At 52.0% G+C, this 26,508-nt stretch overlaps 1 protein-coding gene across 1 annotated transcript in view; it reads left to right on the forward strand.

Annotated features, from left to right (window-relative positions):
- The window catches only part of VIPR2 (vasoactive intestinal peptide receptor 2), a 102,137-nt gene that overhangs the window by 20,320 nt on the left and 55,309 nt on the right, over positions 1-26,508 (forward strand). The window contains exons 3-4 of the mRNA XM_002715014.5: positions 17,809-17,916; positions 21,810-21,907. Of these exons, the coding sequence (XP_002715060.1) occupies positions 17,809-17,916; positions 21,810-21,907 (206 nt within the window). The remainder of the gene's footprint in view (positions 1-17,808; positions 17,917-21,809; positions 21,908-26,508) is intronic.

Genomic DNA, 26,508 nt, shown 5'->3' on the forward strand with positions numbered 1-26,508 from the left:
CTAGGTGGCCAGAGGCAGCTGGCCGTGCCCTGCGAGGTGGGGAGGGGTGGTGCTCTTTCGGCGTGAGCGTGGGCATCTGGCCTAATCAGTGAGGGCATCGGACCCTGCACACACGGGGCCATCATGCTCTCTGCACCTACTTAGGTCCTGTTGGGATTTGTTGCCAGTGGGTGTAGACTACTTTTGCAATTTAAAAATTTGTCTCTGGAAAAGTGTACAGTTTTAAAGACCTGGGGCTGGCATTTTGGCATAGCAGGTAAAGCCACCGTCTGCAGTGCCGGCATCCCATATAGACCCCATATAGATATCCTGGCTACTGCACTTCCAATGCAGCTCTCTGCTGTGGCCTGGGAAAGCATTAGAAGATGACCCAAGTCCTTGGGCCCCTGCACCCACGTGGGAGACCCAGAAGAAGCTCCTGGCTCCCGGCTTCAGATTGGCACAGCTCCAGCCATTGCTGCCAACTGGGGAGTGAACCAGCAGATGGAAGACCTCTCTCTCTCTCTTTCCGCTTCTCCTCTCTCTGTGTAACTCTGACTTTCAAATAAATAAATAAATCTTTGGGGGGGAAAAAGGATTTTAAAGACTCACGATGGATCTTCAAAACATTTGTGGAAAATGCATATTATCTGTGAGGCATTTTTTAAAACGATTCACTTATTTATTTATTTGAAAGGTGGAGTGATGAGGGGATAGGAGAAAGAGAGAGACAGAGAGGTCTTCCATCTGCTGGCTCACTCCCCAAATGCCTGCACTGGCCAGGGCTGCTCCAGGCCCAATCCAGGAGCCAAGAACGTTTTCCGGGTCTCCCATGTGGATGGCAGGTGTCGTCCCGCTGCCTTCCAGGGACATCAGCAGGGAGCTGGTGTGGAAGCAGAGGAGCCAGGACCTGAACTGGTGCTCCAACAGGGGAGATGGGGGATGCCGTCGTTGTGAGCAGTGACTTAACCCGCAGTGACACACAGAGGCCTTTCAGTGTCACCTTAGGTCATGAGACATTCTGAGCTTTGTCCTGCAGCAAGGACACGGAACTCAGGGTGGGCAGAGCGTGTGTCACAGGAGGAACTTGTGGGCAGAGCGTGTGTCACGGGAGGAACTCGTGGGCAGAGCGTGTGTCACGGGAGTTGACCATAGCGTGATCTGTGTGTCCCCGTGGCTTCATGACCTGGGGCTGGCCAGGGACCCCCTAGATAGGAGAGAACACCAGCTGAGCCCGGAGGCTGCCTCCCGCACTGCCGCTCTGCCCTCCTGCGGCCGTTCTGCGTGCTGGCCGACCCTCTAAGCCAGAGTCGGCTTGTTTTTAGGCACTGAGGAGGAGAACGACACAGACAGTGAGAAGAACATGGCCTTCATTTGTAAGCAGTCTCCCATTCAGGGCTGCTCAGCGATAAGTCTGACCTGAACCAGCCCAGACTGAGAGGCAGAACACAGGAGTGGCTGACAATGAACTTGCTGACAGGTGCGCGGCTTCCTGGCCTGTGGCCTCGCTGCATGGACGGGCCTCGGGGCTCTCGCAGCTGGGCAGCTGCCCCCACAGATGCAGGGGCCCACAGTGTGGGGTCAGTTAGGCAGCCACAGCCCCTTGTTGGGTCTCCATACCTCCTGAGAGGTGCCGTGGGCTGGGGCATGTCCCAGTCAATGCCCTCCCGAACCCCTAGGGAGGCAGGTGTTGGTGTCCCAGTGCCTGACCCATGAGCCTCAGCCACCTGCTCTCCATTTTGCCTCCAGCACTTTAGTTAAGCACTCTGTGCCTCAGTTTTCCCGTATGTGAAATGGGGCCAATAATAACACCTGCCTCTTGGGGTTTTAGGTGTTAAGTGGACTCGTGTGTCTGTTTCACTAAGCAGTGCCTGCAGGGGGTGTCCTGGGTGTCCGCTGCTGCCCTTGGCACTGAAGTGCCGTCCATTTTCTTCCAGCAGTCACATGGGACAGGGTCAGCTGTTTGGGCTCCTGTGCCCCCAGTCTCATTGGGTGGGGGCGGGGGGATGGCACCAGTACAAGGAAGAGCAAAGTCCAGAGGCACCAGGCCACTCATCACCATCATGGGAACGTCAGATTACATACCAAGCTCCGTGCCAAGCGTGCTCGTAATTACCCATGAGATCAGACACTGTTGGGGGGGGGGGATTCTCCCCATTTTACAGAGGGAGAAGCTGAGGCTTGGTTCCAGTGATGTGCTCACGGTCCGAGCCGGGAAGCCCACCAGTGACCCTGTCTCCATCCTTCCTGTGCCTTCCAACTGGGGATTGAGGGCTTGATAGAACCCAGACAGTTGGGGCTGGCGCTGTGGCACAGTGGGTTAAAGCCCTGGTCTGAAACTCCGGTATCCCATATGGGCATCGGTTCTAGTCCTGGCTGCTCCTCTTCCCATCCAGCTCTCTGCTATGGGCTGGGAAAGCAGTGGAGGATGGCCCAAGTCCTTGGGCCCCTGCACCCACATGGGAGACCTGGAGGAAGCTCCTGGCTCCTGGCTTCAGATCAGCGCAGCTGCGGCCATCTGGGGAATGAACCAGTGGGTGGAAGACTCTCTGTTCCTACCTCTCTCTGTAACTCTGTCTTTCATTTTTGTAACTTAAAAAAAAAACAAAACAAAACAAAAACCAGATGGCTGAGCCCCACCAGAGTTTCCAGCTTAGGGTCTGGGGCCAACCTGAGACCATCCCTGACAAGTTCCCAGGATGGCTGCTGCGGGACCACACTGAGAGCCCACAGGTCACACTCAGGTCCTGTCTAGCCTGTGCACCCCAAGATGGGGTCTCAGCCAGGGTCGCCTTGGAGCCACCCAGAAATCGTTAAAAGATGAAAACACTACCCAGGCGCATTAAACCAGAGCCCTGGGAGACAGAACCAGCGGTTCCCAGTGTGCAGTAGGGGGGCTGCTGAACCGTTGTCACCTGCGTCACAAGTGGGGGGTGGGAGCAGGAAGGGACACGGAGGGTCCTGGGGGGTGCTTGCCAGGGGAGGCCGCTCAGCTACCTCCAGCCCTGTACCCACAGCCTTGAGTGTCCATGTCTGAAGTGGGGGGGCTCCTGACCTTGCTTTCCCGTGGGGTGCACGCCTGGAAGTGCACGGGATGCCACGGAGCGAGCTCCTGGGTCTTCTGGGAGATGGTCGCTCACAGGGGAGCTGGTGACAACTGTGGCCTCGCAGCAGCGAGACTCGGTATCCCGTCCAGTGGCCCTCGAGAACCGTTGTGTTCTGGCCGTCGTGGTCTCTGCAAGGACTGGGCCGGGCAGAAGAAGCGCTGTTCTTCTGGTTTCTCTTGAGGTAGGAGAGCAACTTCACTCTACAGTGGAAGAACTTGGGCTTGACCATGTGCCTCCATTATGGGCGGGGGCAGGGTGGGGGGCACCATGAGCCAAACTGATCCCAGGCTGAGGCCTTTACAACATTTCTTCCTGCCATTGAGTAATTATTTTTGTTTCCTCTTCATTTTCCCTTCCATCTTCTCACATTAAAACATCCCGCTGTGGGTGGGTGCTTGGATAGCGCTTAAGATGCCACTTGGAACACCCACGTCCCATGTCAGGACACCTGACAGTGGTTTGGAGTTCCGATGCCACTCCTGATTCCAGCTTCCTGCTCATACCCGCCCTGAGGGGCAGCAGGTGATGGTGCAAGTGCTTAGGTCCCTGCCACCCGCATGGGAGACCCTATGGAACTCCTAGCCCCTGGCTTAAGACTGGCCCAGTTCTGGCTGTTGCAGGCATTTGGGGAGTGAACCAGTAGATGGGAGATTCTCTCTCTCTCTCTCTCTCTCTCTCTCTCCCTCTCCCTCTCTCTCTCTCCCTCTCCCTCTCCTTCTCTCCCTCTCTCTCCTTCTCTCTCCCTCTCTCTCCCTCTCTCTCCCTCTCTCTCCCTCTCTCTCCCTCTCTCTCCCTCTCTCTCTCTCTCTCTCTCTTTCTCTCTCTTCTCTCTCTCTCTCTCCCCACTCTCCCAGCCTTTCAAATAAACTGCACAACATGGGAGACAGAAGCCCAGCACGGGATGTGCACACTGTTGACCCGTCTTCATCTTAGCTCATCAGACTTGTTCACTGAGATGGCTTTGGCTGACTGGTTGGTTTTTTGTACACCTGTGGCTCCTTGAAACAAGGAGAACAGTATCTGGTCGTATGCGCCATTATAAACAGGCAATTTAAGTTGCTCTCCTGGGGCACTGTGCTCCAGGGGTTGTCTTCTGGAAGCAACCTGGCCATTTCTGTGGGGACAGAAGCAGTGGGGGCTCAGAGGCTGCAGCCCTGCACACGCCTGGCTGATGCTCTGACGAGGTCTGCGGCTGCTCGTTGCTGGAGGAGATACAGAACGGCTTCCTTCATCGGTGCCTGTCGCTTGGCTGTAAGCTGTTGAATCACGAAGCCTGGCTCGGAACGCCTCGGGCTCCGCTGCGGGGGCCTTCTGGGCTCTCCTGCTCTGCCTGGTTTCTGGAAGCAGCTTTGCTGCTGGGACTTGAAACTTAAATTAACCTTTTGCAGGGAGGATGTGATCGGGAGTATTTGCTCTTCAGTGCAGAGGGAGGCACGTGACCTGACACCTCCTTGTCTGAGCACTTTGTTTCCACTCCTGCGTCTTGCAGAACAGCCCTCTCGCTCCACCTGGAGAGCGGCACTGCGATGTTGACGTCAGCCACCCAGCCCCTCTCCTCCCCTCCCTCCTGGATCCTCACAGCATCGGTCACCAGCTTCATTGTTCACCATTTCCTCGTGTGTTGGGAAACACACCTGAATTTTTTTTTAAATTTAATTTGTTGATTATTATATTTTTATTTTTAACTGACACATGGCAATTGCGCATATGTATGGAGTACAAAGTGACATTTCTTGTTGTTTTTTTAAGATTTAATATTTATTTGAAAGAGTTACAGAGAAAGAGGGAAAGAGAGAGGTCTTCCATCCTCTGGTTCACTTCCCAGATGGCCACAATGGCCAGGGCTGGACCAGGCCAAAGCCAGGAGCCAGGAGCTTTTTCCAAGTCTCCCACACAGGTGCCAGGTGCCCAAGTATCGAAGTCATCCTGTGGTGCTTTCCCAGGCCATAGCAGAGACCTGGATCAGAAGTGGAGCAGCCGGGACTCGAACCAGCGCCCATATGGGATGCCAGCACTGCAGGCGGTGACTTCACTGCTACGCCACAGCGCTGGCCCCAGGGTGACATTTCAGTCCATTTTCACAGTGTGTAATGATCAGACCAGACATATCCATCACCTCCATCATTTATTATTCCTTTGTGTTGCAAACACTCAGAATCGTCTCTGTTAGCTATTCTGAAATATACAACTGGCAGCTGGCACCCATGGTTACCTTCCTGTGCTATGAAACATAAATTATTCCTGCTATTTGCATACCCCAAGATTTATTAACCACCTTCTCTCCATCCTCCTCTTGTACACACCGGCACCAGGCTGTGGTCACCACTATTACACTCTCTATCTGTGGGGTCAGTACATTAAGTCCCACACGTAAGCGAGAACATCTGGGGTTTGCCTTTCAGCCGTTGGTTTATTTCACTTCATATAATGTCCCCTAGTTCTATCCACATTGCTGCAATGGACAAACTTTCATTCTTTTTAGTGGTTGAATAATATTCCATTGTGTATATATGCCGCATTCTCTTTGTTCATTCATCTGTTGAGTGATTCCTAAGTTTCTATGGCTCTTGGGAACAGTGTTGCAAATAAATATAAAAATTGTGTCTCTTTGGCATACCAATTTTATTTCCTTTGGATATATACCCAGGAGTGGGAGAGCTGGATCATATGTTTCTAGTTTTTTGAGGCATTTTAATACTATTTTCCATAATGGCTGTACTAGTTCACATGTTCACCAACAGTGGATGAGAGCTCCCCTTTGTATTCTTACCAATGTTTTTTATTGTTTGTCTTTTTGATAATAGCTGTTCTAACTAGGGTGAATGCCACTGTGGTTTTGATTTTATTTTCTTCTTGATTAGTGAACATTTTTTTCCTACACTCATTAGCCATCTGTATGTCTTCATTTGAGAAATGTCTATTCATGTCATCTGTCCATTTTTAAATTGGATTTTCACCCTGTTGAGTTGTGTGGGTTTCTTATGTATTGTGGACTTTAATCTCATATTGGATGAAGAGTTCATCAGTATTTTCTTCCATTCTGTAGATTGTTTCTTCATTCTCTTTGGTGTTTCCTTTGCTGCTGCGAGCTTTTTAGTGTGATACAATCCCCTCTGTCAATTTTTGCTTCTGTTTGTGCTTTTGGGGTCTTGTTCAAAAAATTCTTTGCCCAGACCCATGTCCTGAAGTGTTTCCATTATGTTTTCTGCAGTAGTTCCATTGTTTAATGTCTTACCTTTAAGTCTTTGATCCATTTTGAGTTGACTTTGGTGTCTGGTGAGAAGGATCTAATTTCATTCTTTTGCATGTGAATATCCAGTGTTCCCAGAACCATTTATTTAAGAGATCTTTCCTTTCTCCAATATATGTTCTTGCTGCCCTTGTCAAAAATAAGTTGGCTGTACATAAATGGATTTATTTCTGGGAACTGTCTTCTGTTCCATTTATTTATGTGTCTGTTTTTATGCCAGCACCATACGATTTTGGTTACTATTAACTTTGCGGTATGTCTTGAAGTCAAGTATTGCAATGCTTTTAGTTATATTCTTTTTGCTTGTGATTGCCCTGGGGGTTTGGAATCTTTATGACTCCATACAAATGTGAGGAGTGTTGTTTTCTATTTCTGTGAAGAATGTCATTGATATTTTCATAGAATTCCATTGAATCTGTAAAGCACTTTGGGTGGTATGTACATTTTAGCAATATTAATTTCTCTAATCTGTAAACGTGGGATGTCTTTCCATGTCTGTGTGTGCATTGTTCAGTCTTCTTCAGTGTTTGTAGTTTTCACTGTAGAAATTCTTCACTTCCTTGGCTAAGTTGATTCCTAAATTTTGTTTTGTTTTGTTTGTAGTTATTGTATTATTTTTTCTTGACTTATAAGCAGTTTTGTTATTGGTGTTTAAGACACTATAGAGTTTTTTAGAAAGCTTTTATTTAATAAATATAAATTTCATAAGCACAGCTTTTGGAATATAGCAGTTCTTCCCCTCATTCCCACCCTCCCACCCCCACTCCATCCCACCTCCTACTCCCTCTCCCATCCCATTCTTCATTAAGATTCATTTTTAATTATCTCTATATACAGAAGATCAACTCTATACTAAATAAAGATTTCAACAGTTTGCACCCACAAGATTCACAAAATATAAAGTACTGTTTGAAGACAAGTTTTACCGTTAATTCTGGTAGTACATACAGCTCATTGAGGACAGAGGTCCTACATGGGGAGCAAGTGCACTGTGGCCTTTTTGTTGATTTAACAATTATCACTCTTATTTGTGACATCAGTGATCACCGAGGCTCTTGTCATGAGCTGCCAAGGCTATGGAAACCTTTTGAGTCCACAGACTCCGTCAGTACTTAGACAGGACCATAAGCAAAGCGGAAGTTCTCTCCTCTCTTCAGAGAAAAGTACTTCCTTCTTTGATGGGCCCTGGCTATAGAGTTTTATATGTTGATTGTGTATCTCTGAACCTTCCCAAATTCATTTGTCAGTTTGAACCAGTGTTTTGGTGGGGTCTTCGGGATTTTTCCATATAAACATGCCCCGTGCAAACAGGGGAGTTTGACTTTCTCATTTCCTAGGAATATGCCTTTTATTTCCCTCTCTCATCTTACTGCATTGCGTAAGAGTGATGGAAGTGGACATCTTTGTCTTGTTCCTGATGGTAGAGGAAACACTTCCAGCCTCCTCCATTCTGTCTGATGTTGGCTGTGGGTTTGTCAGATGTCACCTTTCCTGTGTTGGGGCACACTCCTTCTGCACCTGATTTGTGGAGGGTCTTACCATGGAGGGATGCTGAATTCCGTTAGATGCCTTTTCTGCATCTATTGAGATGCGCTCAGGGTTTTTGCTATTCGTTCTGCTGATGTGATGTACTACATTTATTGGTTTGCATATGTTGCATCATCCTTGCACCTCTGGGATAAATTCTACTTGATCATGGTATATGAACATTTTTATGTGCTGTTGGATTCCTTGCTAGTATTTTGTTTTTAAAGAATTTGTACATGTATAGTCTTCAGGGATACTGGAATGTAGTCGTCTTTGTTGTGTTCTTATTGGACTTGGTATTTGGATAACACTAGCCTTGTAGAATGAATTTGGAAGGGTTCCCTCACTTTCAGTTCTTTGGAATATTTTGAGAAAAACTGGTATGAGTTGTTTAAAGGTTTGGTAAAATTCAGCTGTGAAACCGTCCAGTCCTGGGCTTTTGTGGTTGTTGGAAGACTTTCCATTATTTACTCAGTCTCATTACTTGTCACTGGTCTGTTTGGGCTTTCTGTCTTCACGGTTTGATTTCAGTGGGTTATTAAGTGTCCAGAAATTTGTGCATTTTTTCTAGGTTTTTCAGTTTGTTTGCATATAGCTATTCATACTAGTCCCCAGTGGCTATTTTCTGTATTTCTGTGGCGTCAGTGGTCAATTCTTCCCTTTCATTCCTTATTCATTTGGATCTTCTTGGTTAGTCAAGCTTGATTTTTGTCAATTTTGTTTAATTTGCAAAAAGCCAACTTTGTTTCATCAATCTTTTGATTTCTTTTTTAGCCTCTGTTTCATCTACTTCTCCTATAATCTGTGTTATGTCTTTCCTTCTACTAATTTTAGACTTGTTTTATTTTTTGCTTTTCTACTTCCTTGAGTTGCAAGACTAGATTATTTGGAATCTGTTTCTTTGATGTATGAACTTACTGCTATAAACTTACCTCTGAGTACTGCTTTTGCTGCATCCGTAGATTTCGGTATGCTATGTTTCTCTTTTTATTTGTTTCAGGAAAGGTTTCAATTTCCCTGTTCATGTTTTCCTTGAGTCACTGTCACGATAATGTTTAATTTCCATGCGTTTAATTTATACCATTCCTCTTACTTTTGATTGCTACTTCTATTCCACCGTAGTGATTTAGATTTTGGGGGACTTGTTGAGACATTTTTTATGACCTAACATATTGAGAGTAACGTGTATTCTGCAGCACCTGGACACAAGGTTCTGTAAATGCCTGCTAGGCTCATTTGAAGTACAGCTCCCATGCGTCTGTTGATTTTTTTGCCTGGATGATCGCATTCTATAGTGGGCTTGTCTCTGTTTATAGTTTTTGACCTAAAGCCTATTTTATCTAAGTGTGCCTCGTTTTGCTTGCCTTCGGTTTCCATTTGCACGGCACACCTGTTTGCATCCCTTCACTTCCAGCGCATGTGTGTCTTCACTGGTGAAGTGAGTTTCTTGTAGGCAGCCTATCATTGGATCTTGATCTTTTTTAATCCATTTAGTATGTTTAAATGTTTTAATTGGAGAACATAATCTGTTTACACTGAGGGTTACTATTGATGAAGACATACTCATTCTCTCAATTATTTTCTGGTGGTTTTGTGCAGCTTTGTTCTTTCTTGTCCCTCTGTTTTCTGTGTTGGGGTTTTCTGTGTTGATACGGTTGGATCCTCCTCTTTCTCGTCTGTGCACCTGCTCTGTGGGTGAGTTGCGTCCCTTCGTGTGCTTCCACAGTGGTGGTTGTTAGCCTTTTGCCTCCAGGGTGGGCCTCTGTGATGTGTTTCTCCTGGGGTTGGTCTGGTGGTGATGAATTCCCTGTGTTTTTATTTATTTATTTTTATTTTTTTATTTTATTATTTTCTTTTTGACAGGCAGAGTGGACAGTGAGAGAGAGAGAGACAGAGAGAAAGGTCTTCCTTTTTCCGTTGGTTCACCCTCCAATGGCCGCTGCTGCCAGCGCAACATGCTGATCCGATGGCAGGAGCCAGGTGTTTCCTCCTGGTCTCCCATGCAGGTGCAGGGCCCAAGGAATTGGGTATCCTCCACTGCACTCCCTGGCCACAGCAGAGAGCTGGCCTGGAAGAGGGGCAACCGGGACAGAATCCGGCACCTCGACCGGGACTAGAACCCGGTGTGCCGGCGCCACAGGTGGAGGATTAGCCTATTGCCCCTGTGTTTGCCTGTCTTGGAAAGACTTTATTTCTGAAGCGTATCTTGGCTGTTTGCAGTATTCCTGGTTGGCAGAAATTTTTCTTAGGACTTTCTGCTTGACCTGTCAGGTTTCTGCTGAGATGTTTGCTGTTCATCCAGTGGGGGTTCCCTTATATGAGGTGGGATGCTTTTCTCCTGGTATTTCTAGAATTCTCTCTTTGTCTTTATTTGGACAGTTTAACTATGACATGCCTCCATGAGGACCTTTGGCAGTCAAAGCTTTTAGGGCTCCTCGGAGTTTTCTAGACCTGGCAGCCATGTCTTTCCCAAGATTCGGAATGTTTTTAGTGATTACTTCATTGAACATATCTTCTGGACCGTTCCCTTTTGGTTCCCTTTTGAAACACCCATATAACATAGAGAACACTCAGAAATGCGCCTGTGACCCTGCGCAGAGGCCAGGCTGGACTCCGAGTCATTCCACTCTGAGTGTGTGTGCTACCTCAGCACACAGGCAAACGCACTCCCGATGCAGCTGGACAAGCAAGACGAGCAAAGCCTCATCCCAGCGAGGCCGGCCTGCCCTCCGCGGGCTCCCCCTCCGCATTGCCCATCTCTATGGGGCTGCACAGGAAAGAGATGGACTATGTTTCTCCCGAGATAGAAGCGAGATGTGAGGGTGACCCTGAACACGAAGGGCATTCAGTTCCTGCCTCCCGTAGCCACCTGTTCTCCAAACAGAGCCTGTGTTGCAAGGCCAGCAGGTTCACGACCAGAAGTCTCCCCCGGAGAGAGTGTGGGACGTCGCAGCCGTCCGAGTGTCAGATGAACAGTCGCAGCCACACTGCTGACACGCGGCCCTGCAATGGCACAGCTGCCCTGACGGTACTCTCCCACTCGTTCACACGTGGCAATGCAAGGGGATGCGTTGTCATAGTGCACTTAAGATTTAAAAAGGAAACAGGGCTAAACACATACCCATTGGCTCCTCATGTGAGACCCTAGCCTCACCCTCACATTTCTCCGGGTAGCGTCCGTACCTGGGGGTGATACAGCAAGTCCCATGATGTCCGGGTCAGCAGATGTGGGCATGAGCCAGCCGGGAACCGTAACCTTCCGCTGGTGACCTGGTCGCGCACCTGGGCTCTGTCCCCCTCCTCCCCTCGTCCCGTGGCATGGAGCAGGTGTCTCCACCTCTGTGAACCTTGTCACCTCACCGTAGAGTTTGAGGATAGGGGCTTGTGCCTCCTTCTAGGAGCTGCTCTGAGAGGAAGCCAAAATATTCATGAAAGCTACCTCGTAAATAAACGGTAACATAGAGAGATTCAGGTTGTGACTCGCTTGAAGTGAACTGATGTCTACATCATAGAAATAACAAGAAAATCAACCCAAAGCTTGAACATAACACCTGTACCCTCGTCTGTGAGAATTATGACTTGCCTGGGGACATTTTGGAGAGAAAATGTGTTCTTTGGGTACCATGAGGTTATCGTTTCCTTTTAACTGTGGCAGATTCCTCCACTTCCCCCTCCGGCTAGAAGATTCCGCAAAATTGAATTACAGCTGTCTCCCTTGGGATTCCACTGGGAAGAGGCAGTGCCCTCTGTACCTTGAATCTCTAGCACGTTGGTGTCGGTGAGAACACCCTCTAAGAGCAGCCTTTTCCTAAATCCCATCATTAGTTCGCTGCATACATTCCGCTGAGGGTGCCACGAGCGCTTGGAGATGCCTGGAGGGTGCATCACAGATGCGTGTGGTCAGTACTTCTACATCACGCGTGCGGCCGCTACCCCTGCGTCACGTACGGGGTCAGTACTTCTGCGTCACGTTTGTATTTCTGCACCATGCGTGCATTCCGTATTTATCAGTCTCTCTGGATAATGTGTGAGGTCAGTATCTGCATCACGCATGTGGTCAGGATTTGTGAACCCCTTAGTCCAGCACATGGTTTACAAGGAGACTAAACGGCCTTGCACACAAGAATTCAGGGATCCGTCAGTGTCGGTCTACACTGCAATGTGGCTAGTTCTCCAGAAGCGTGGTTCCTTGAGAGGCCTCCCTGTAGGTGACCCACCAGGCACTGCCCACCTCCTGCCCTGTACGTCCTGCTGACCGCACTGTCACACTGGGACACCGAGCGCCTGTGCTCCAAGCTGGCCGGAGGCTTCCCAGGAAGAAGTAGAGTTTGTTCCTGTTTAGGAGCGTGTGGCTATGCAGTGAGCTACCTGAGACAGTGCTTTCAAACCCAGCCATCTGCTCTCTCCCACGCTGCGTGCTCTGACCAGATGATGCCCGCTGGGGTCTTTGCTCAGCCGTGTTCTCCAAGGCTGGAGAAACCCCCTGCCCTCCACGTGGCTGTCTTCACCTTGGCTGCCCTTGGCTCCTGCACACCCCCAGCGCCAGCCTTTCTGGAACGCAAACCACCTTCCAGACAAGAGGGCAGAGCCTGGGGGCCCAGGATTGTGACCGCCTGCAGCCCACATGTGCCCACGTGGTCAGGGCAGGTCACAGGCCCCCATTGCAGCGTGGGGAGAAGACCCTGGCTTGTGCTTGGTGGAGAGGAGGGGAAGTGCTCACTGCAGCCCTGGGAGACTGTGGGGTCTATGAACAGCGCTACATCGTTCTGCTCTGCTACCTGCTTGATTAAAGGCCATCACAGTTACCCACTCGAACATCAGCCTGCTGAGGGTGTGCTGAATTCGGAACATCACCTGCAGCTGCCTCAGCAGGACTACACCACATGATTTCCCAGGCCTTGTAGGACCCAGGGGCTGGCTCCTCCCCACGCGGTACCGAATGGTTTTGGCTGCACATCGCAAGCTTAAGAAATAATCCCACGTTTTGTCTTTGAAACTATAGTGAGATGTTTAAAGTGTATTTCCTGAGTTCTCTGCTTTGCTCATGCTCAGCCCAAGCTGATGACCCCTGCTTTGGATGGGGGCGGGGGGCTGCAGCCACTCTCCCTGTTGGGCTTGGACTGATGGGAAAGAGGTGGGTGATAAATGAAGAAGACTGCCTAAAAAAAAAAAGATTTATTTATTTATTCAAAAGTCAGAGTTACACAGAGAGGAGGAGAGGCAGAGAGAGAGAGAGAGAGAGAGAGGTCTCCCATCCGCTGTTCACTCCCCCAGATGGCCGCAACAGCCGGAGCTGTGCCGATCTGAAGCCAGGAGCCAGGAGCTTCCTCTAGGTCTTCCCACGTGGGTGCAGGGGCCCAAGGACTTGGGTCATCTTCCACTGCTTTCCCAGGCCACAGCAGAGAGCTGGATTAGAAGTGGAGCTGCCAGGACTTGAACAGGTGCCTATATGGGATGCCGGCACTGCAGGCAGGCAGTGGCTTTACCCGATGTGTCACAGCGCCGGCCCCTCATAGTCACTTTAGAAGGCGTGTACAGGACGTGGGTAGCTGAAGAGCCGTGACCTGGAGAGCCCATTGCTATGTCTGAGCGAGTTTACCTTCACCGTCAGTGTACGGTAACGATGGACTCACTGTTTTCTCTCTGTGCTTTTAGCCTCTTGGTTGTCAAGGCTGGTGCACTCATTTTACTTCCAGCTTGTCTCTGTGGCCACCTCTCTCATTGTGCTGTCCAACAGAACTGCCCATCTTGAGGACCTGTCCAATGTCCAGCCCCTAGCCCCACATGGCTGCTGTAAGGAGGGGCTGAATGTAGAATTGGATCTGGTTTTACTTCATTTCAGCAGCCACATGAGGTGAATGGTTGCCCCAAACTGGACAGCACAAATGCTCATTGACTCATGATGGAGGATGTCCCAATAAATCCGTCCTTTCTCTTCATTTTGCTTTGAGAGGGAGACACACACATATACTTATATACATACACATACATACACATGCACATGCACACATGGTTGGGGGTAAGAGGGAGAGAAAGAGGGCTCCCATCTGCTGGTTCACTCCCCAGATACCAGCCATAGCCAGGGCTAGGCCAGGCTGAAACTGGGAGCCAGGAACTCAAACGTGGATGGCAGGAACCCAACTACTTGAGCCATCACCACTGCCTCCCAGGGTGCACAGTGGCGGGAAGCTGGCATTGGGAGTGACTGGGACTGGAAGGCAGGCACTCCGATATGGGAGTGCCTTCACTGCTGCGCCAAATGCCTGCCCTGATAAAATCCATCCTGAGCAAACTTATTGTGAGTCATGCGTGCACTTAGGAGGCGGGACTTCACAGCTCAGCGGCAGTCTGTGGAGTCTCAGCTGTTTCCACTCATGGACCGTGGGGCGGGCAGACAGCAGCTGCCATTATCCACAGCTGGGGAGTGATCGCAATCCACCGAATGCTTATTGTGTGCGCACCATGGCACAGTGGAAATTCGGTAGGGCAGGGATGTCCCTACTATTCTAGGATTTGTCTTTCTCTTCTTTATACCAATTTACACCACTTGGTTCACCTGCCTTCATCTACTATATTTGCTAAAATTTGTGATGCTTCAGTAAATAATGAGGGTAAGAGGCATCTGGTCTGGCTCCCGATTTTAGGCACGCACGTGTGTCAAACATTTCTAATACTACTTGCTGTTTTTTTTTTTAAACAAATATCCTATTTTGTTAAGGGAGTCTCTTATTATAAATATGGGGTTTTTAAAAATTAGGTCTGGCTGCTGAATTTCACCCAGTGGCTTGTGGAGTCTGCACGGGGAAGGTTTTCCCTTCTCAGACCACCTTGGATTTCAGCAGCAGCAAGGTACTACCAGAGTTTCATACGCCCAGTGCCCCCGCCCGCCTCACCTGAGCCGCTCGCTCTGTTTCACAAAAGCTAGGCCGTCCAGTGCTTTCTGGACGGTTCTATCTGCAGTCTGTGAGCGCGACGTTCTCCTGTGGGAGGGGATCTGCTGGTTGCACATTGGCCCACAGCTGTGATCTGCCTGGGGTGGGATCCTGACCAGAAACAGTCACCCCACTCTGAACCATGGCAGCACCTGATTGGTACTCTTCCACCTTGTCCCCTGGGGGACCTGTTCACACAGTTTCTTTTTTAAATATTAGCTGATTATTATTTTTAAAATATTTATTTATTTGAAAGGCAGAGTTACAGAGAAGCAGAGGGAGGGAAAGAGAGAGGTCTTCCATCTGCTGGTTCACTCCCCAGATGGCCACAATGGCCAGAGCTTCGCCAATCTGAAGCCAGGAGCCAGGAGCTTCTTCCAGGTCTCCCACGTGGGTGCAGGGGCCCAAGGACTTGGGTCATCTTCCACTGCTTTCCCAGGCCATAGCAGAGAGCTGGATCGGGAGTGGAGCAGCCGGGACTTGAACAGGTGCCCATATGGGATACCGGCACTGCAGGCGGCAGCTTTACCCGCTACGCCACAGTGCTGGCCCCAAGCTGATCATTTTGAGTTTCCACAATGTTATCATAGACTTCAGATTTTAGCTTTCAGCAAGGTGGTACCTGTGTAAAGCTGTGTGGGGCAAACAGTGCACAAGGTATTCAACACAGATCACGATGTCCAGGCCACCTTCCTCACTCCCCGAATCTCACCCATGAGGTGCAAGGTGCTTTCTCCAGCATGGGCTTTCTTATTTCTAAACAGAATGCGTATGTGGCTGGAGTTTGTCCCAGTTTACATCATTGTCCATTAAACTCCTACTGCTCATGGAGATTTCTCTCTCTCTCGGGCCGTTCTCATCATCCACGTATCCATGAACCTCCTGATACCATAGTGCTGGCTTGCATCATTGCAATCACAGTTGAGTCATTTAAGAAGCAACGCTTTCTTTATGACTTTATGCTTTGCCTGGAATAACGGTTTCCTCGTTTTCCATTGCTTGGTCAGTGCATCAGGACAGCAACCACAAAACTCACTCAGGTTCATAAGCCAGCCTCAAAATTCTGCTTCTTCCTTGGAGGTCAGACCTCTTCCTCCTGGCTGCACAGTCTGGGAAGCTTGGGCCTCTAGTATGGGACGCTGGCCGGGGTCTCAGAGTTCAGAACTCAAACTTGGACATGATCCTCTTGGACGTGGTTCTCCGGTGCCCGGCGTCCGGGTGTGCCATGGGCAGCAGGGCCAGCCTCTCAGCCCCCCAGGCAGTGGCTGCAGGTCTCGCCATGCTGCCCAGTTCCTGAGTACATGGGCTTTATAGCTTGGGAGCCGTCTGGACGCCTCTCGGTGCAGCCTTTCAGCGTCTTGGCTGTCACTTTTGTGGGGTTGGAGAAGCAGAAGAGAAAGTCACTCCCCGCGGACGGGCAGTCTCTTGGAGACTGAGTGTCCATTGCCACTTCATTCCCAGCCAGCTAGCCCTGCACCCCCTGGCCTGCACACTGTTGCTACTGCAGGGGTCCACGTGCATCCCCCTCTCCGCCACAGTGGTCGTGGTGTCAGCCTCTCCAGTCTGTTTATGGCCTCACCACTTCCAGCACATTCCTCACAGGTGGGTGGCAATTAAGGAACAAGTAAAGGGAGCACTTAGTTAATGGCTGGGGATGACTGGGATGACAAATTAAACTCTATACACTTGAGTCAAGTCTTGCCTTAATAGGAAGATTGCCTGACTTGATGTGAGCTGGGCATCTGGCTGTGAGAGGTTAAAGCAGAAATGATCAGGACTAGGCAATACGTAATTATTACGGTACACTTCGTATTATATTTCATACGTTCCTTTGAAGTCACTTGATCTTATTTGTGACTATTTTTATTAAAGCAGCAAGTTGCCATTTTCTGGTAGGGAGAGCCGAGCTCAAAACAGCCGAGCACAAGCCGTCAGAAGGTGGTGTTTTACGAGGTGGGGTGACCTTTCTCTATTGCGGGTGGGGTTTTCCCTGGAAGTCTGGGCATCGTCACTCTCCTGATGGCTCTGTTCACTCCCTGCCGGGAGCCCCGCCCTGGCCCGCCCCCCCCCCCAGGCAGTCTCCTAGGGTTAGCAGTGCCCCGAGGTGTGCACTTGGCCAGCTCAGCACTCACCTGCTGCAGCCGCGGCGGAGGCCACCTGACGAGCCCTGCACACACCTGTGTGGCTTCTCCGGCTGCTTGTGTACTCAATGACTTGCTTTTTTATTTTTTAAACACTTTTAAAGAGAACAAGCGTTTGCTTTCAGTATGTAAGAGCATTAATACATGGATTTATGTAACCGAATTTTTGCGATGAATATATTTTGAGTTTTGTAAGAGAACATTTAGTAAGTCTTCTGCAAAATCTGACTGATGGCCAGCTTTTCAGAGACATATCCTTGTTCTCAGAGGTAAAACACCCCTGCATTCTAACCAAAAACCTGTGTACTCCCCGCTGATGTGTTTGGACAAGGATCCTGCAGGTCTGGGTGGACAGAGGAAAGCCGTTGCTGCTGTGTGATAGTTTTTTTGTTTTGTTTTTGCCCAGATGAGCACATTGCCCTCAATATTGGAGTTTAAATGGTTTTGGCCTGGCCCAGCCTCACGTGTTACAGCCATTTGGGGGATGAACCGGTGGATGGAAGATGTCTCTCTTCTCTCTCTCTACTCTCTGTAACTCTACCTTTCAAATAAATAAATAATATTTTTTTTTAAAAAAATAGGAAATGTTTTTTAAAATGTGGTGCACTTGGAAGTCTTTGAGAACTTTTTCCCACGGATCTGCTCATTTCTGCAAAGCTAATTAAAATGACCATGCAAGCTCTATTCTTGGGAATACTGTTGGCGCAAGTGTGTTTCCTAGAAAAGTAATTTGCAAGATAATTATCTAATTAGGGGGCTTTCTACTTGTAAGGCATTTAAAAGAAAACAGCCCTGCCCCCCCAAGCTGCATCTCAGCCTCACAGCATCTCGAATCTCAGGTCTTGGCGTCCCTCTCTCTCTCCCTCCTCTAGCCTGCAGCGGTGTCTGGGACAACATCACATGCTGGCGCCCTGCGGACGTGGGAGAGACCGTCACCGTGCCCTGCCCGAAAGTGTTCAGCAACTTCTACAGCAAGCCAGGTACTGCCTCCCCGGGGGCTCGCGTCTGGGGATGCTGATTTTGTCCAACAAGAAGTGGGGGCTTACCCTTTCTTTGGAACTTGCTGCTACCGAGTCTAAGAGCAGCTGGGCCATGTTAGGGTGAGCACATTTTTTTTTTAAGATTTTATTTATTTGAAAGAGCGAGCGAGCGAGAGGTAGAGCGAGCGAGAGAGCAAGAGAGCGAGATCTTCTATCCACTGGTTCACTCCCCAAATGACCACAACGGCCAGAGCTGAACTGATCCTGAGCCAGGAGCTTCTTCCGGGTCTCCCATGCAGGTGCAGGGGCCCAAGCACTTGGGCCATCTTCTAATGCTTTCCCAGGCCATAGCAGAGAGCTGGATCGGAAGTGGAGCAGCTGGGACTTGAACTGCCCCCACATGGGATGCCGGCCCTGCAGGCCAGGGCTTTAACTGACTGCGCCACAGTGCCGGCCCCGAGCACGGGCTTTAGGGAGCAGGAGGCCAGTGTCCACCTGAAACCAAGTAGGAGAGAGCAGGGGAGGGGGTATGGAAGAGCAGGTGATTTGTGCTCAGGGACACGACACCTGGGAATCAAAGCGCCAAAACCACGGTGAGCCCAGGTGAGGCTGGACTAGGGGCGAGGAGAACAAAGGAAGTTTCCCTTCATGCCTGCAGAGGCTCCCAGAAGCCCCCCCCCCCCGGAGGGGGGGACACCTCTCGGAGGGGGACCTCTGAGGAAGGGGAGACCCCTCGGCTTCCGGGAGACCTGATGGCACGGGGGTGGGGTGGGGGAGCAGCCGCCAGAGCTGCAGCTTGGTGACCATCAGCAGGCGTCGTCCCAGCCCACCTCGTGTCACCTGTTTGATTTCGCTGGAGACTTGCGACTGCTGAGTTCCCAGAGACTCAAAGGATGCCCCCGGCTCCCTTCCTCCGTGCCCAGGGTGTGCTCTCAAAATGAAATCCACACGTCTCCCGCTTGGTCCTGGGAATTTTGTCTGTTTCCCTGTGGTCGTAAGTGATCCCACTTTTCTAAGCACCTTGCTTGGGGGACTCTTCGCCTGTGTCTTGGGCAGATGTCGAAGGTGAAGCCGTGCACACTGAGCGTGTGGAAGTTCTTCAGCACCGAACAGTGGGGTAGAGGCTGGGATGAAGCCAAAGGAGGATCAGAACGCAAGGTTTCCTCTCCGCTCGGGGACGGGCACAGTGAGACCCTGTCCCAGCCCTCTCCAGGGTACAACCTGCAATATTCCAGAGGGCCTGAGCTTGAAAATCTGTCCCAGCCAATCAGCACCATTTCTGCTGAATGGCTTGGGCTATAAATATTCCCCCTGGAAATTCTAAATGAACTGGCGCGGTCCCAGGCGTCTCCTAATTGGACGTATGGCTCTGACTGCTTCCAGAACGCACACAGCAGCCTGGTAGTTTCACACTGGCAGGCGGCAGAGCCGCCATCGCTGGGCCTTCTGGTGCAGCCAGCCCAGCCTCTGCCAGACGGGTGCCATCTGGGGTCCCAGCCCCAGGTGTTTACTCTCGGCCTCTGCTTTGAGTCATCGTGGGTCCTTGTTTGGAGAATCCAGCTCTGTCTGTCTTGAGTAGGGCTGGGCTGGGCTGGGCTGGGCTGGGTGCCCGCTGTTGTTGGCATTGTACACCAGGGGCTGAGGACTTAGAACAGAATTGCTCAGGGGCAAATTGGGAGTCTTGGGACAGAAGTAGGACTCGATGCAGCCCGGTGCTTTCCAGTTTGCAGAAGACTCTGCCCCATACGGCAGCCGCTCCCGCCTCTCCCAGGGAGCCGGGAGGAGAAGTCAGGCACGCTCAGAATGAGGTCAGCCCACAGATGCAGCGGTTCCAGGCTCAGACTGTGCCACAGCAAAAAGTCGTTCTCCCCTTCGACTTCCCATCCCGCCAGCAGGTGGAAGGTTCGGGTGCCCTGCACAGCTCAGATGGCCTCTGGTGGCATAGTCACAGGTAGCCTGGCGTGTTGTCATGGCAGCCAGTGCCCCAGCACTCGCCCCGCTGTCTCTGTGCCCAGGCATGGCGGCAGCTCCTCCTCCAGGTCCCACGCTTGCCCTGTGGTGCTGGGACCTGGGAGGCGCATTCGCTCCTGGCCTGGCTGGCCTCTAGCTGTAGAGTGTTTTGGGCACTTCCTGCCCCCACCTCTGCGGGAGACAGTGAACCAGCTGTCCACTCAGAGCAGGAGGAGGGGAAAGGGACAGTGGGCGGGGGAGGGGGAGGCGAGAGTTCACTCTCTCTGCAGACAGCCTCCTGTGAACAGTGCCTGTTCTTGATCTGCACACAGCTACCAGCAGGCAGCACTAACAGCTCTGGTCTGTTTCCCTCCTTGCCATACCCTGTGTGTGTGTGTGTGTGTCCTTGTCTGTTTCCCTCCTTGCCATACCCTGTGTGTGTGTGTGTCCTTGTCTGTTTCCCTCCTTGCCATACTCTGTGTGTGTGTGTGTCCTTGTCTGTTTCCCTCCTTGCCATACTGTGTGTGTGTGTGTGTCCTTGTCTGTTTCCCTCCTTGCCATACTGTGTGTGTGTGTGTGTCCTTGTCTGTTTCCCTCCTTGCCATACTGTGTGTGTGTCCTTGTCTGTTTCCTTCCTAGCCATACTGTGTGTGTGTGTCCTTGTCTGTTTCCCTCCTTGCCATACTCTGTGTGCGTGTGTCCTTACTCCATGGTGTCCACCTGCTGACCTGGCACGCAAGGCTGTGCCCAGCCTGGTGGGAGCAGGTCAGCCTCCTGCGAGCATGCATGGACTCGGGGGCAGCTCCAGGGCATCCCCGGGACCTCAGTGGAGGTTGGTGTAGACTGAAGAAGACTTGAAATCCCCCTAAAATTGTAGCCTTGGCACCTGGGCCTTGGGCTGTCCCCTGCCTCCACCATCCTGCGTGACAAGGAATGCTGGTGCCTCTTGCCAGCGTGAAGGGAGTGGGTTTTACTCATCAGAGCAAGTGACCGGGGGACCGCTGTAGTGTGGAGAAGTGACGGAGCTCAGGGCTCAGAAAACCTGTCGCTCCCGCTCGGTAGTGACCGAACCTTTATTTTCCCCATCTGTAACATGGGGATACAATGCCATGAAATCTGCCCTGAAAAGCAAGAAGCTGCCACACAGGGGAAGACGTTTGCAGCGCAGTGGGAGGGCAGCTGCTGCAGAGACAGGCACCGGATCGGCAGTGCCCAGGGCAGGCGGCGTGCGAGGGTCTGCAGTGAGGGCTGCCCAGGACAGGTGCTCTGGGGCGTGGTTGGCTCAGGAAATGAGTATCCTTATCTCATGCCTTCCCACTTGGCTTGTCACTCACTGTTCCCTGTTGTCACCTGCTAAGGACACAGTCTTGGACAGCACAGGGACCATTGTATCTTAATGCATGGTTTTAGATCATTTAGGAGCGAACAATGGGATGGTAAGATGACAGGTGCCTTCCTTGTGGGCAGTTCAAACCTGAATTGCTGTCGTTTGTTCCAGTGTCCGGGAGCAAGTGGGAGGCTGCCCTGTGCTCTTTGATGGGCAGTGAGGAGGAAGCTTGTGAGAGCTAGGTCCAGTGAGCTGGAATAGGCCAGCTGGCCCCAGAATGATCGGGGCTTGGCCATCGCTGTCTCTTACGGTGACAGAATCTGAGAGTCTGTTAAGAATTGCTCCAAAATACCAGCGCTCACACTTGCAGTCATTTACTGAGGATTACAGCTTCTATCTTTGGCATTGCCTCATGGCACAACGCACTCACTGGCAGCACTCGGGGCCCCAGCAGCCCCCCAAGCTGGCTCATTGGCCAGGCGAGGCAGCTGAGGAAGGACCGAATGGCAGCCCCGGCTCCTTGTGGCCATGGGCGAGAGCAAGCATTCTAAGACAGCACAGGAAGCCTGGCTTTCGCACACTTGTGGTTATAAAATATCTAAACTTCTCTTTCCAGGAAACATCAGCAAAAACTGCACGAGCGATGGCTGGTCGGAGATCTTCCCGGATTTCGTAGATGCCTGTGGCTACAGTGACCTAGAGGACGAGGGCAAGGTAGGTTACCGTCATGGCCCCGCGCGATGTCACCATCTACTTCCCGGCACTGCACACCGCCAGCAGCCGAGGTTTTACTGAAATTCCCTTTCTTAAGAGCACCCTGTCTCTCCAGACTAGTGTAGAGTCTCGATTTCCATGCTGCTGCTTGGCCTTGGGGAGTAGCGGAGTACTCCATCGGCTCTGAGACGGGGAGAAGCAGGTGTCCTTTACCTGCCGTCACTGTGTCTGGAAGAAGGGAGACACGTGACCATGGGCTGGACCTGCTGGAACCAGCCTTTCTGATGTATCCCACAGGGTTTTCTGAGCCCTCATTCTGCAACAGCTGTGACCAGAGTTGGGGCAAGACAACAGTAGGAGAGATACAAATAGGCAACAGGTTCAGGCATCAGTAGAACTACAAGGCAGTCAATGAACGCATGTTAGAATGGCGGTCTTGTCTCCATATCTTGGCTACCGTGAATCATGTTGCAATGGACGTGGGAGTTCGAACATCCCTCGGACATACGGATTTAGGTTCCTTTGCATGATGTATGCCCAGGGACCCGGAGGCTGCTCCGTCCACATGAGCACCCCGCAGCGCCGTGGGGCATGGCATACTGATGAATGTCTGTGCAGCTGTGTTGCTCACATCGCTGTCTTATGTGGACGTGCGCACCAAATAAACCTGCAGCTGGAGGTGTGTGTAGACACGTCCTCCTACAGAGGCGTTAGGTGTGGCTGAGAGCGTGGGGAAATACGGAGCGCGCGCGCGCACACACACACACACACACACACACGCCTTCGCAGGACCACAGAGTGCTGGGTGAGATACTCCACCTGTGTAGCTGAGGCTCCCCGGCTCTCCCCGTCCTCACAGAGGTGCCCTCCTGGCCTCCCAGTCCCCCAGGGAGCCCTCAGCAGCGCGGCTTCAGTGTGGGACTGACCCATCTTCTCTGTTTCCCTTCCTGCCCAGGGCTGTCTCAGCTCGCTTCCCTAAGAGCTTCCACTCAGAGCCAGGTCTGTGCATGCGAGTGACTGAACCCTGGTTACTAAGGGCAGTGGGGCTGGTGCAGCTGCCGTTTTTTCGAGTGTGCACTTGAGCTGGATGTGATTACCAGTATTTCCTCTTTTGGGAATTGTTAGCAACCCACTTCCCAGATGGAGAAACTGAGGGTTCCAGTCATGCTGTGGCCTGCTTCCCCACTCACGGCAGAGCCTCGGGGGTCTGATGACAGAGCAGGGCTGCTAGCTGCCCATATCTGCTTTGACTTCTGCAGTTGAAGGCCCCAGCCGTGGGTTGGGTTGCACCTGTGTGAGTGGCCCAGCCTAGGACAACGCTGGCCTTTCGGACACATGCAGGAGTGCCTGGTCAGAGCCCTGCTGGGATTCCTGCCATGAGGCGTCTGGCACTGGCTCCCACAAGGTTTTCTCCCAGCCCTTGGGGGGATCGTGACAGCCCGCCAGGAGGATGCTCACTGGGCACACGTGCCCAAACCCTCGGCTCAGCTATGGAGAGAAGAGCACTCCGTGACCTCCCTCGGGGCTGGTCCCTGGGTTCTGTCACTCATGCTGTCATGGGGCGGGGCCGCCTGCACCGGCTTCCGTGGGCAAGGGAGCTTCCTGCTAGGCCGTGGTGATGAGAGGGATGGCAAGGGTCTCAGTAGACGTGCTTTGTTCTCTTCTCTCCTGTTTCCGCTGTGCGTCATCGCCGGTATTAGCTTGGCTCCGACACGTGTGCTTAATGCTCTCCGTGGCTGTCACCCTTCGGTTGTGAGCGGGGCCCTGAGTGGCACCCGGTTCCCCTGGGGCACAGGAAGAGCTGCCCTGAGCCGTATCAGCCTGCTGTATGCACCAGGAGGTGATGTTGTGGGCACAACCCCGGAATTTAGTGTCGATCCACTCCACCCACACAGCCCCGAGGTCACGTGGGAGGCCCCTCAGCAGCCTCAGCCAGACGGGGGAGCTGGGGAAACTGAGGCACAGGGGAAAAGCTGCCACCGCTGCACCGGCAGTGGACAGAGCTGACAGCCTGCTGCAACCGAATGCCCGTGGGTCCGCCCCCCTCGCACCGGGCCCTGTGCTGCGGGCTGGCCACTCCTTCCCATCCCCTCCCTCATCCCTAAATCCTTGGACAGGTTTGGAGAGTTAGTCACATCCTGTTTTCCTCGTGGTCGCCCCGGGGCCACCTCCCAGGTCCGCATCGGGTGTGTTTAGCGCTGTCTCCTCGGATCCCACGGATAAGGCCCAGCTGCTCCTACCCGGGCAGGCTGGGGGTGAGCTTTTATTCAAGTCCACTTGACAGCAGCATAAAGCAGCAGGAGCCCTGGGCCGGGCTGGAATCTGTTTAACTTTCAACTCCGGTTGTCCCCTCAGGAAGGTGGGGGACAGATGCCACCCACGCCACACACTTGTGTGCAGCCCGGTCCCCAGCGCGTCCGTGTTGAGCCTGGATTTGAGAACACGGCTCTGGGGGTGGGGGTGGGGTGCCTTGGGTTCCAGTGCTCAACTCGGGAAACCACCCTGGTGGCTTTCTTGGAAAACTTTAACCCCACAGAAAGGACTGTTTGGGGGAAAGACACGCTCTTAGGCCTTGTGTTTTGTTTTTAAAGATTTGAGATGCAGAGTTACAGAGGGAGAGACAGAAAGGTCCTCCATCTGTGGGTTCACTCCCGTTATGGCTGCAATGGCCAGAGCTGCACCAATCCGAAGCCAGGCGCTTCTTCCAGGTCTCCCACACAGGTACAGGGGCCCAAGTACTTGGGCCATCCTCCACTGCCTTCCCAGGCCATCAGCAGAGAGCTGGATTGGAAGAGGAGCAGCCGGGACATGAACCCAGCCCGTATGGGACGCCGGCACTGCAGGCAGAGGTTTAACCCACTACACCACAATGCCAGCCTTTAGGTCCCGTTCTGGGACCCTGCATTTTGACAGCAGCAGAGACTGCTTGCCCTCTCCCAGCATCATGTCCACGGAACCTGTCACACCCTGTGTATCTCACTATGGGAGATGCCTGGCCTGGCCCTGCCTGGACATGGCCAAACCATTTTAGGAGCTGTGAGGAAGGCTGCAGCAACCAGGAGTCTCACAGCTTCCGTGGACAGTGGAGGTGGGGAAATCGCAGCGTCCACGCTGGAGCACCGATGCGGAGTGTGGGCACCACGGCGCTGGCCCCATTGTTACTCTTAGGGGGCATCAGGACCCATGCTGGTGGAGAGCAGTGTCCCGAGGCCTGGACAGCAGGACTGCTGTCCATTCGTTATCTCATTCAGTCATCCTGTGCATGAACATCTCCTGGGAACCTCTTGTTCTAAGCTCCCCCTGAGAGTCCAATGTCTATGGTGGCAATTCGGCTCCTGTCGGAAGTCACACTTGAGCTCCTTGTCCCTGCACTGCCCTTGGTGCAGCCCAGGAGGCACTCCCAGGACACTGGGACACTTCCAAGTCCGTCTGGTGCTTCGCAGGGGCCCCTAACCCAGTCCCTGCCTGCGTGAAACCCAGAGCGGCCGGGATCCGTGATGCTTTGCGTCCAGCCTGAAGAGCGATTTTTCTCCTTAATTAAACATTCCAGAGATTACGCAGATATCCTAAGTGCATACTCCTTGCTAATGGATTAGAAAGTCAAAATATTTTCATGTGAGAAAGTGAAGAAAGGGATGGCACGAAACCAAAATGAGGAGTTCTTCCGGGTTGCATTCTCCACCCCGAACACTTCGAATGCTTGGCTGTCTTCACAGACAGCACCCACTGCAGGCCACGCCAGACGCCCCAAGCACCAGCGCGGTTTCCAGGGGGCCTGCAATGCCCGAAGCTGGGCATCTGCCTGTCCAGCAAGCACAGGGCAGCCTCCTGGGGCGCAGACTGGGTTTCTCCCACCCTGTGGCCCAAGCTTCGTCTCATCAGTATCTCTTCCACTGCAGATGGCAGATGTAGATTCTAAATTGGATTTCCTGTGCGGGCATGCGTACACACACACACACACACACAGCCACACCCACTCAAGGTATGGCATATGCAGTCGTTAGTAGCTTGGAACTTAATTGAATCCAAGAGAAAAATTAACCTCTGCAGAAGTCACAAAAGCGGGCAATTCAAAAGATGAGATATAGTCAGTGAGGAGGGGTCTTCTGCAGGGAGCAGGGGTGTGGAGACCCTCGAGGACCATGGTGGAAGCCCCTGAGAGAGAGGCCTTCCAACTGTAGGTTCACTCCCCAAATAGCAGTGATGGCTGGAGCTGGGCCTATCTGAAGCCGGGAGCCAGGAGCTTCTTCTGGGTCTCCCACATAGATGAAGGGGCCCAAGGACTTGGGCCATCTTCCACTGCTTTCCCAGGCCATAGCAGAGAGCTGGATCAGAAGAGGAGCAGCTGGGACTAGAACCGGCACCCATAGGGGATGCCGGCACTGCAGGTGGAGGCTGAGCCCACTACACATGGCACCGGCCCTAGCGGCCGTCTTCTGTCACCAGCTTCCACGTCCACACTGTTCCACATCTGAGTCCTTCTTCCAAAGCCACATTCCGGATTCTTCACTCCATGGGCAGGGACATTGTCACAGCAGGCCTTGTCTCTCTCAGGGCTTGAACAATGGGTCAAGCTGATGGAAGGATTTACAGGAACGTTA

The sequence above is a fragment of the Oryctolagus cuniculus genome, chromosome 7, assembly GCF_964237555.1.
Source record: "Oryctolagus cuniculus chromosome 7, mOryCun1.1, whole genome shotgun sequence".
Classification (NCBI taxonomy): Eukaryota; Metazoa; Chordata; class Mammalia; order Lagomorpha; family Leporidae; genus Oryctolagus; species Oryctolagus cuniculus.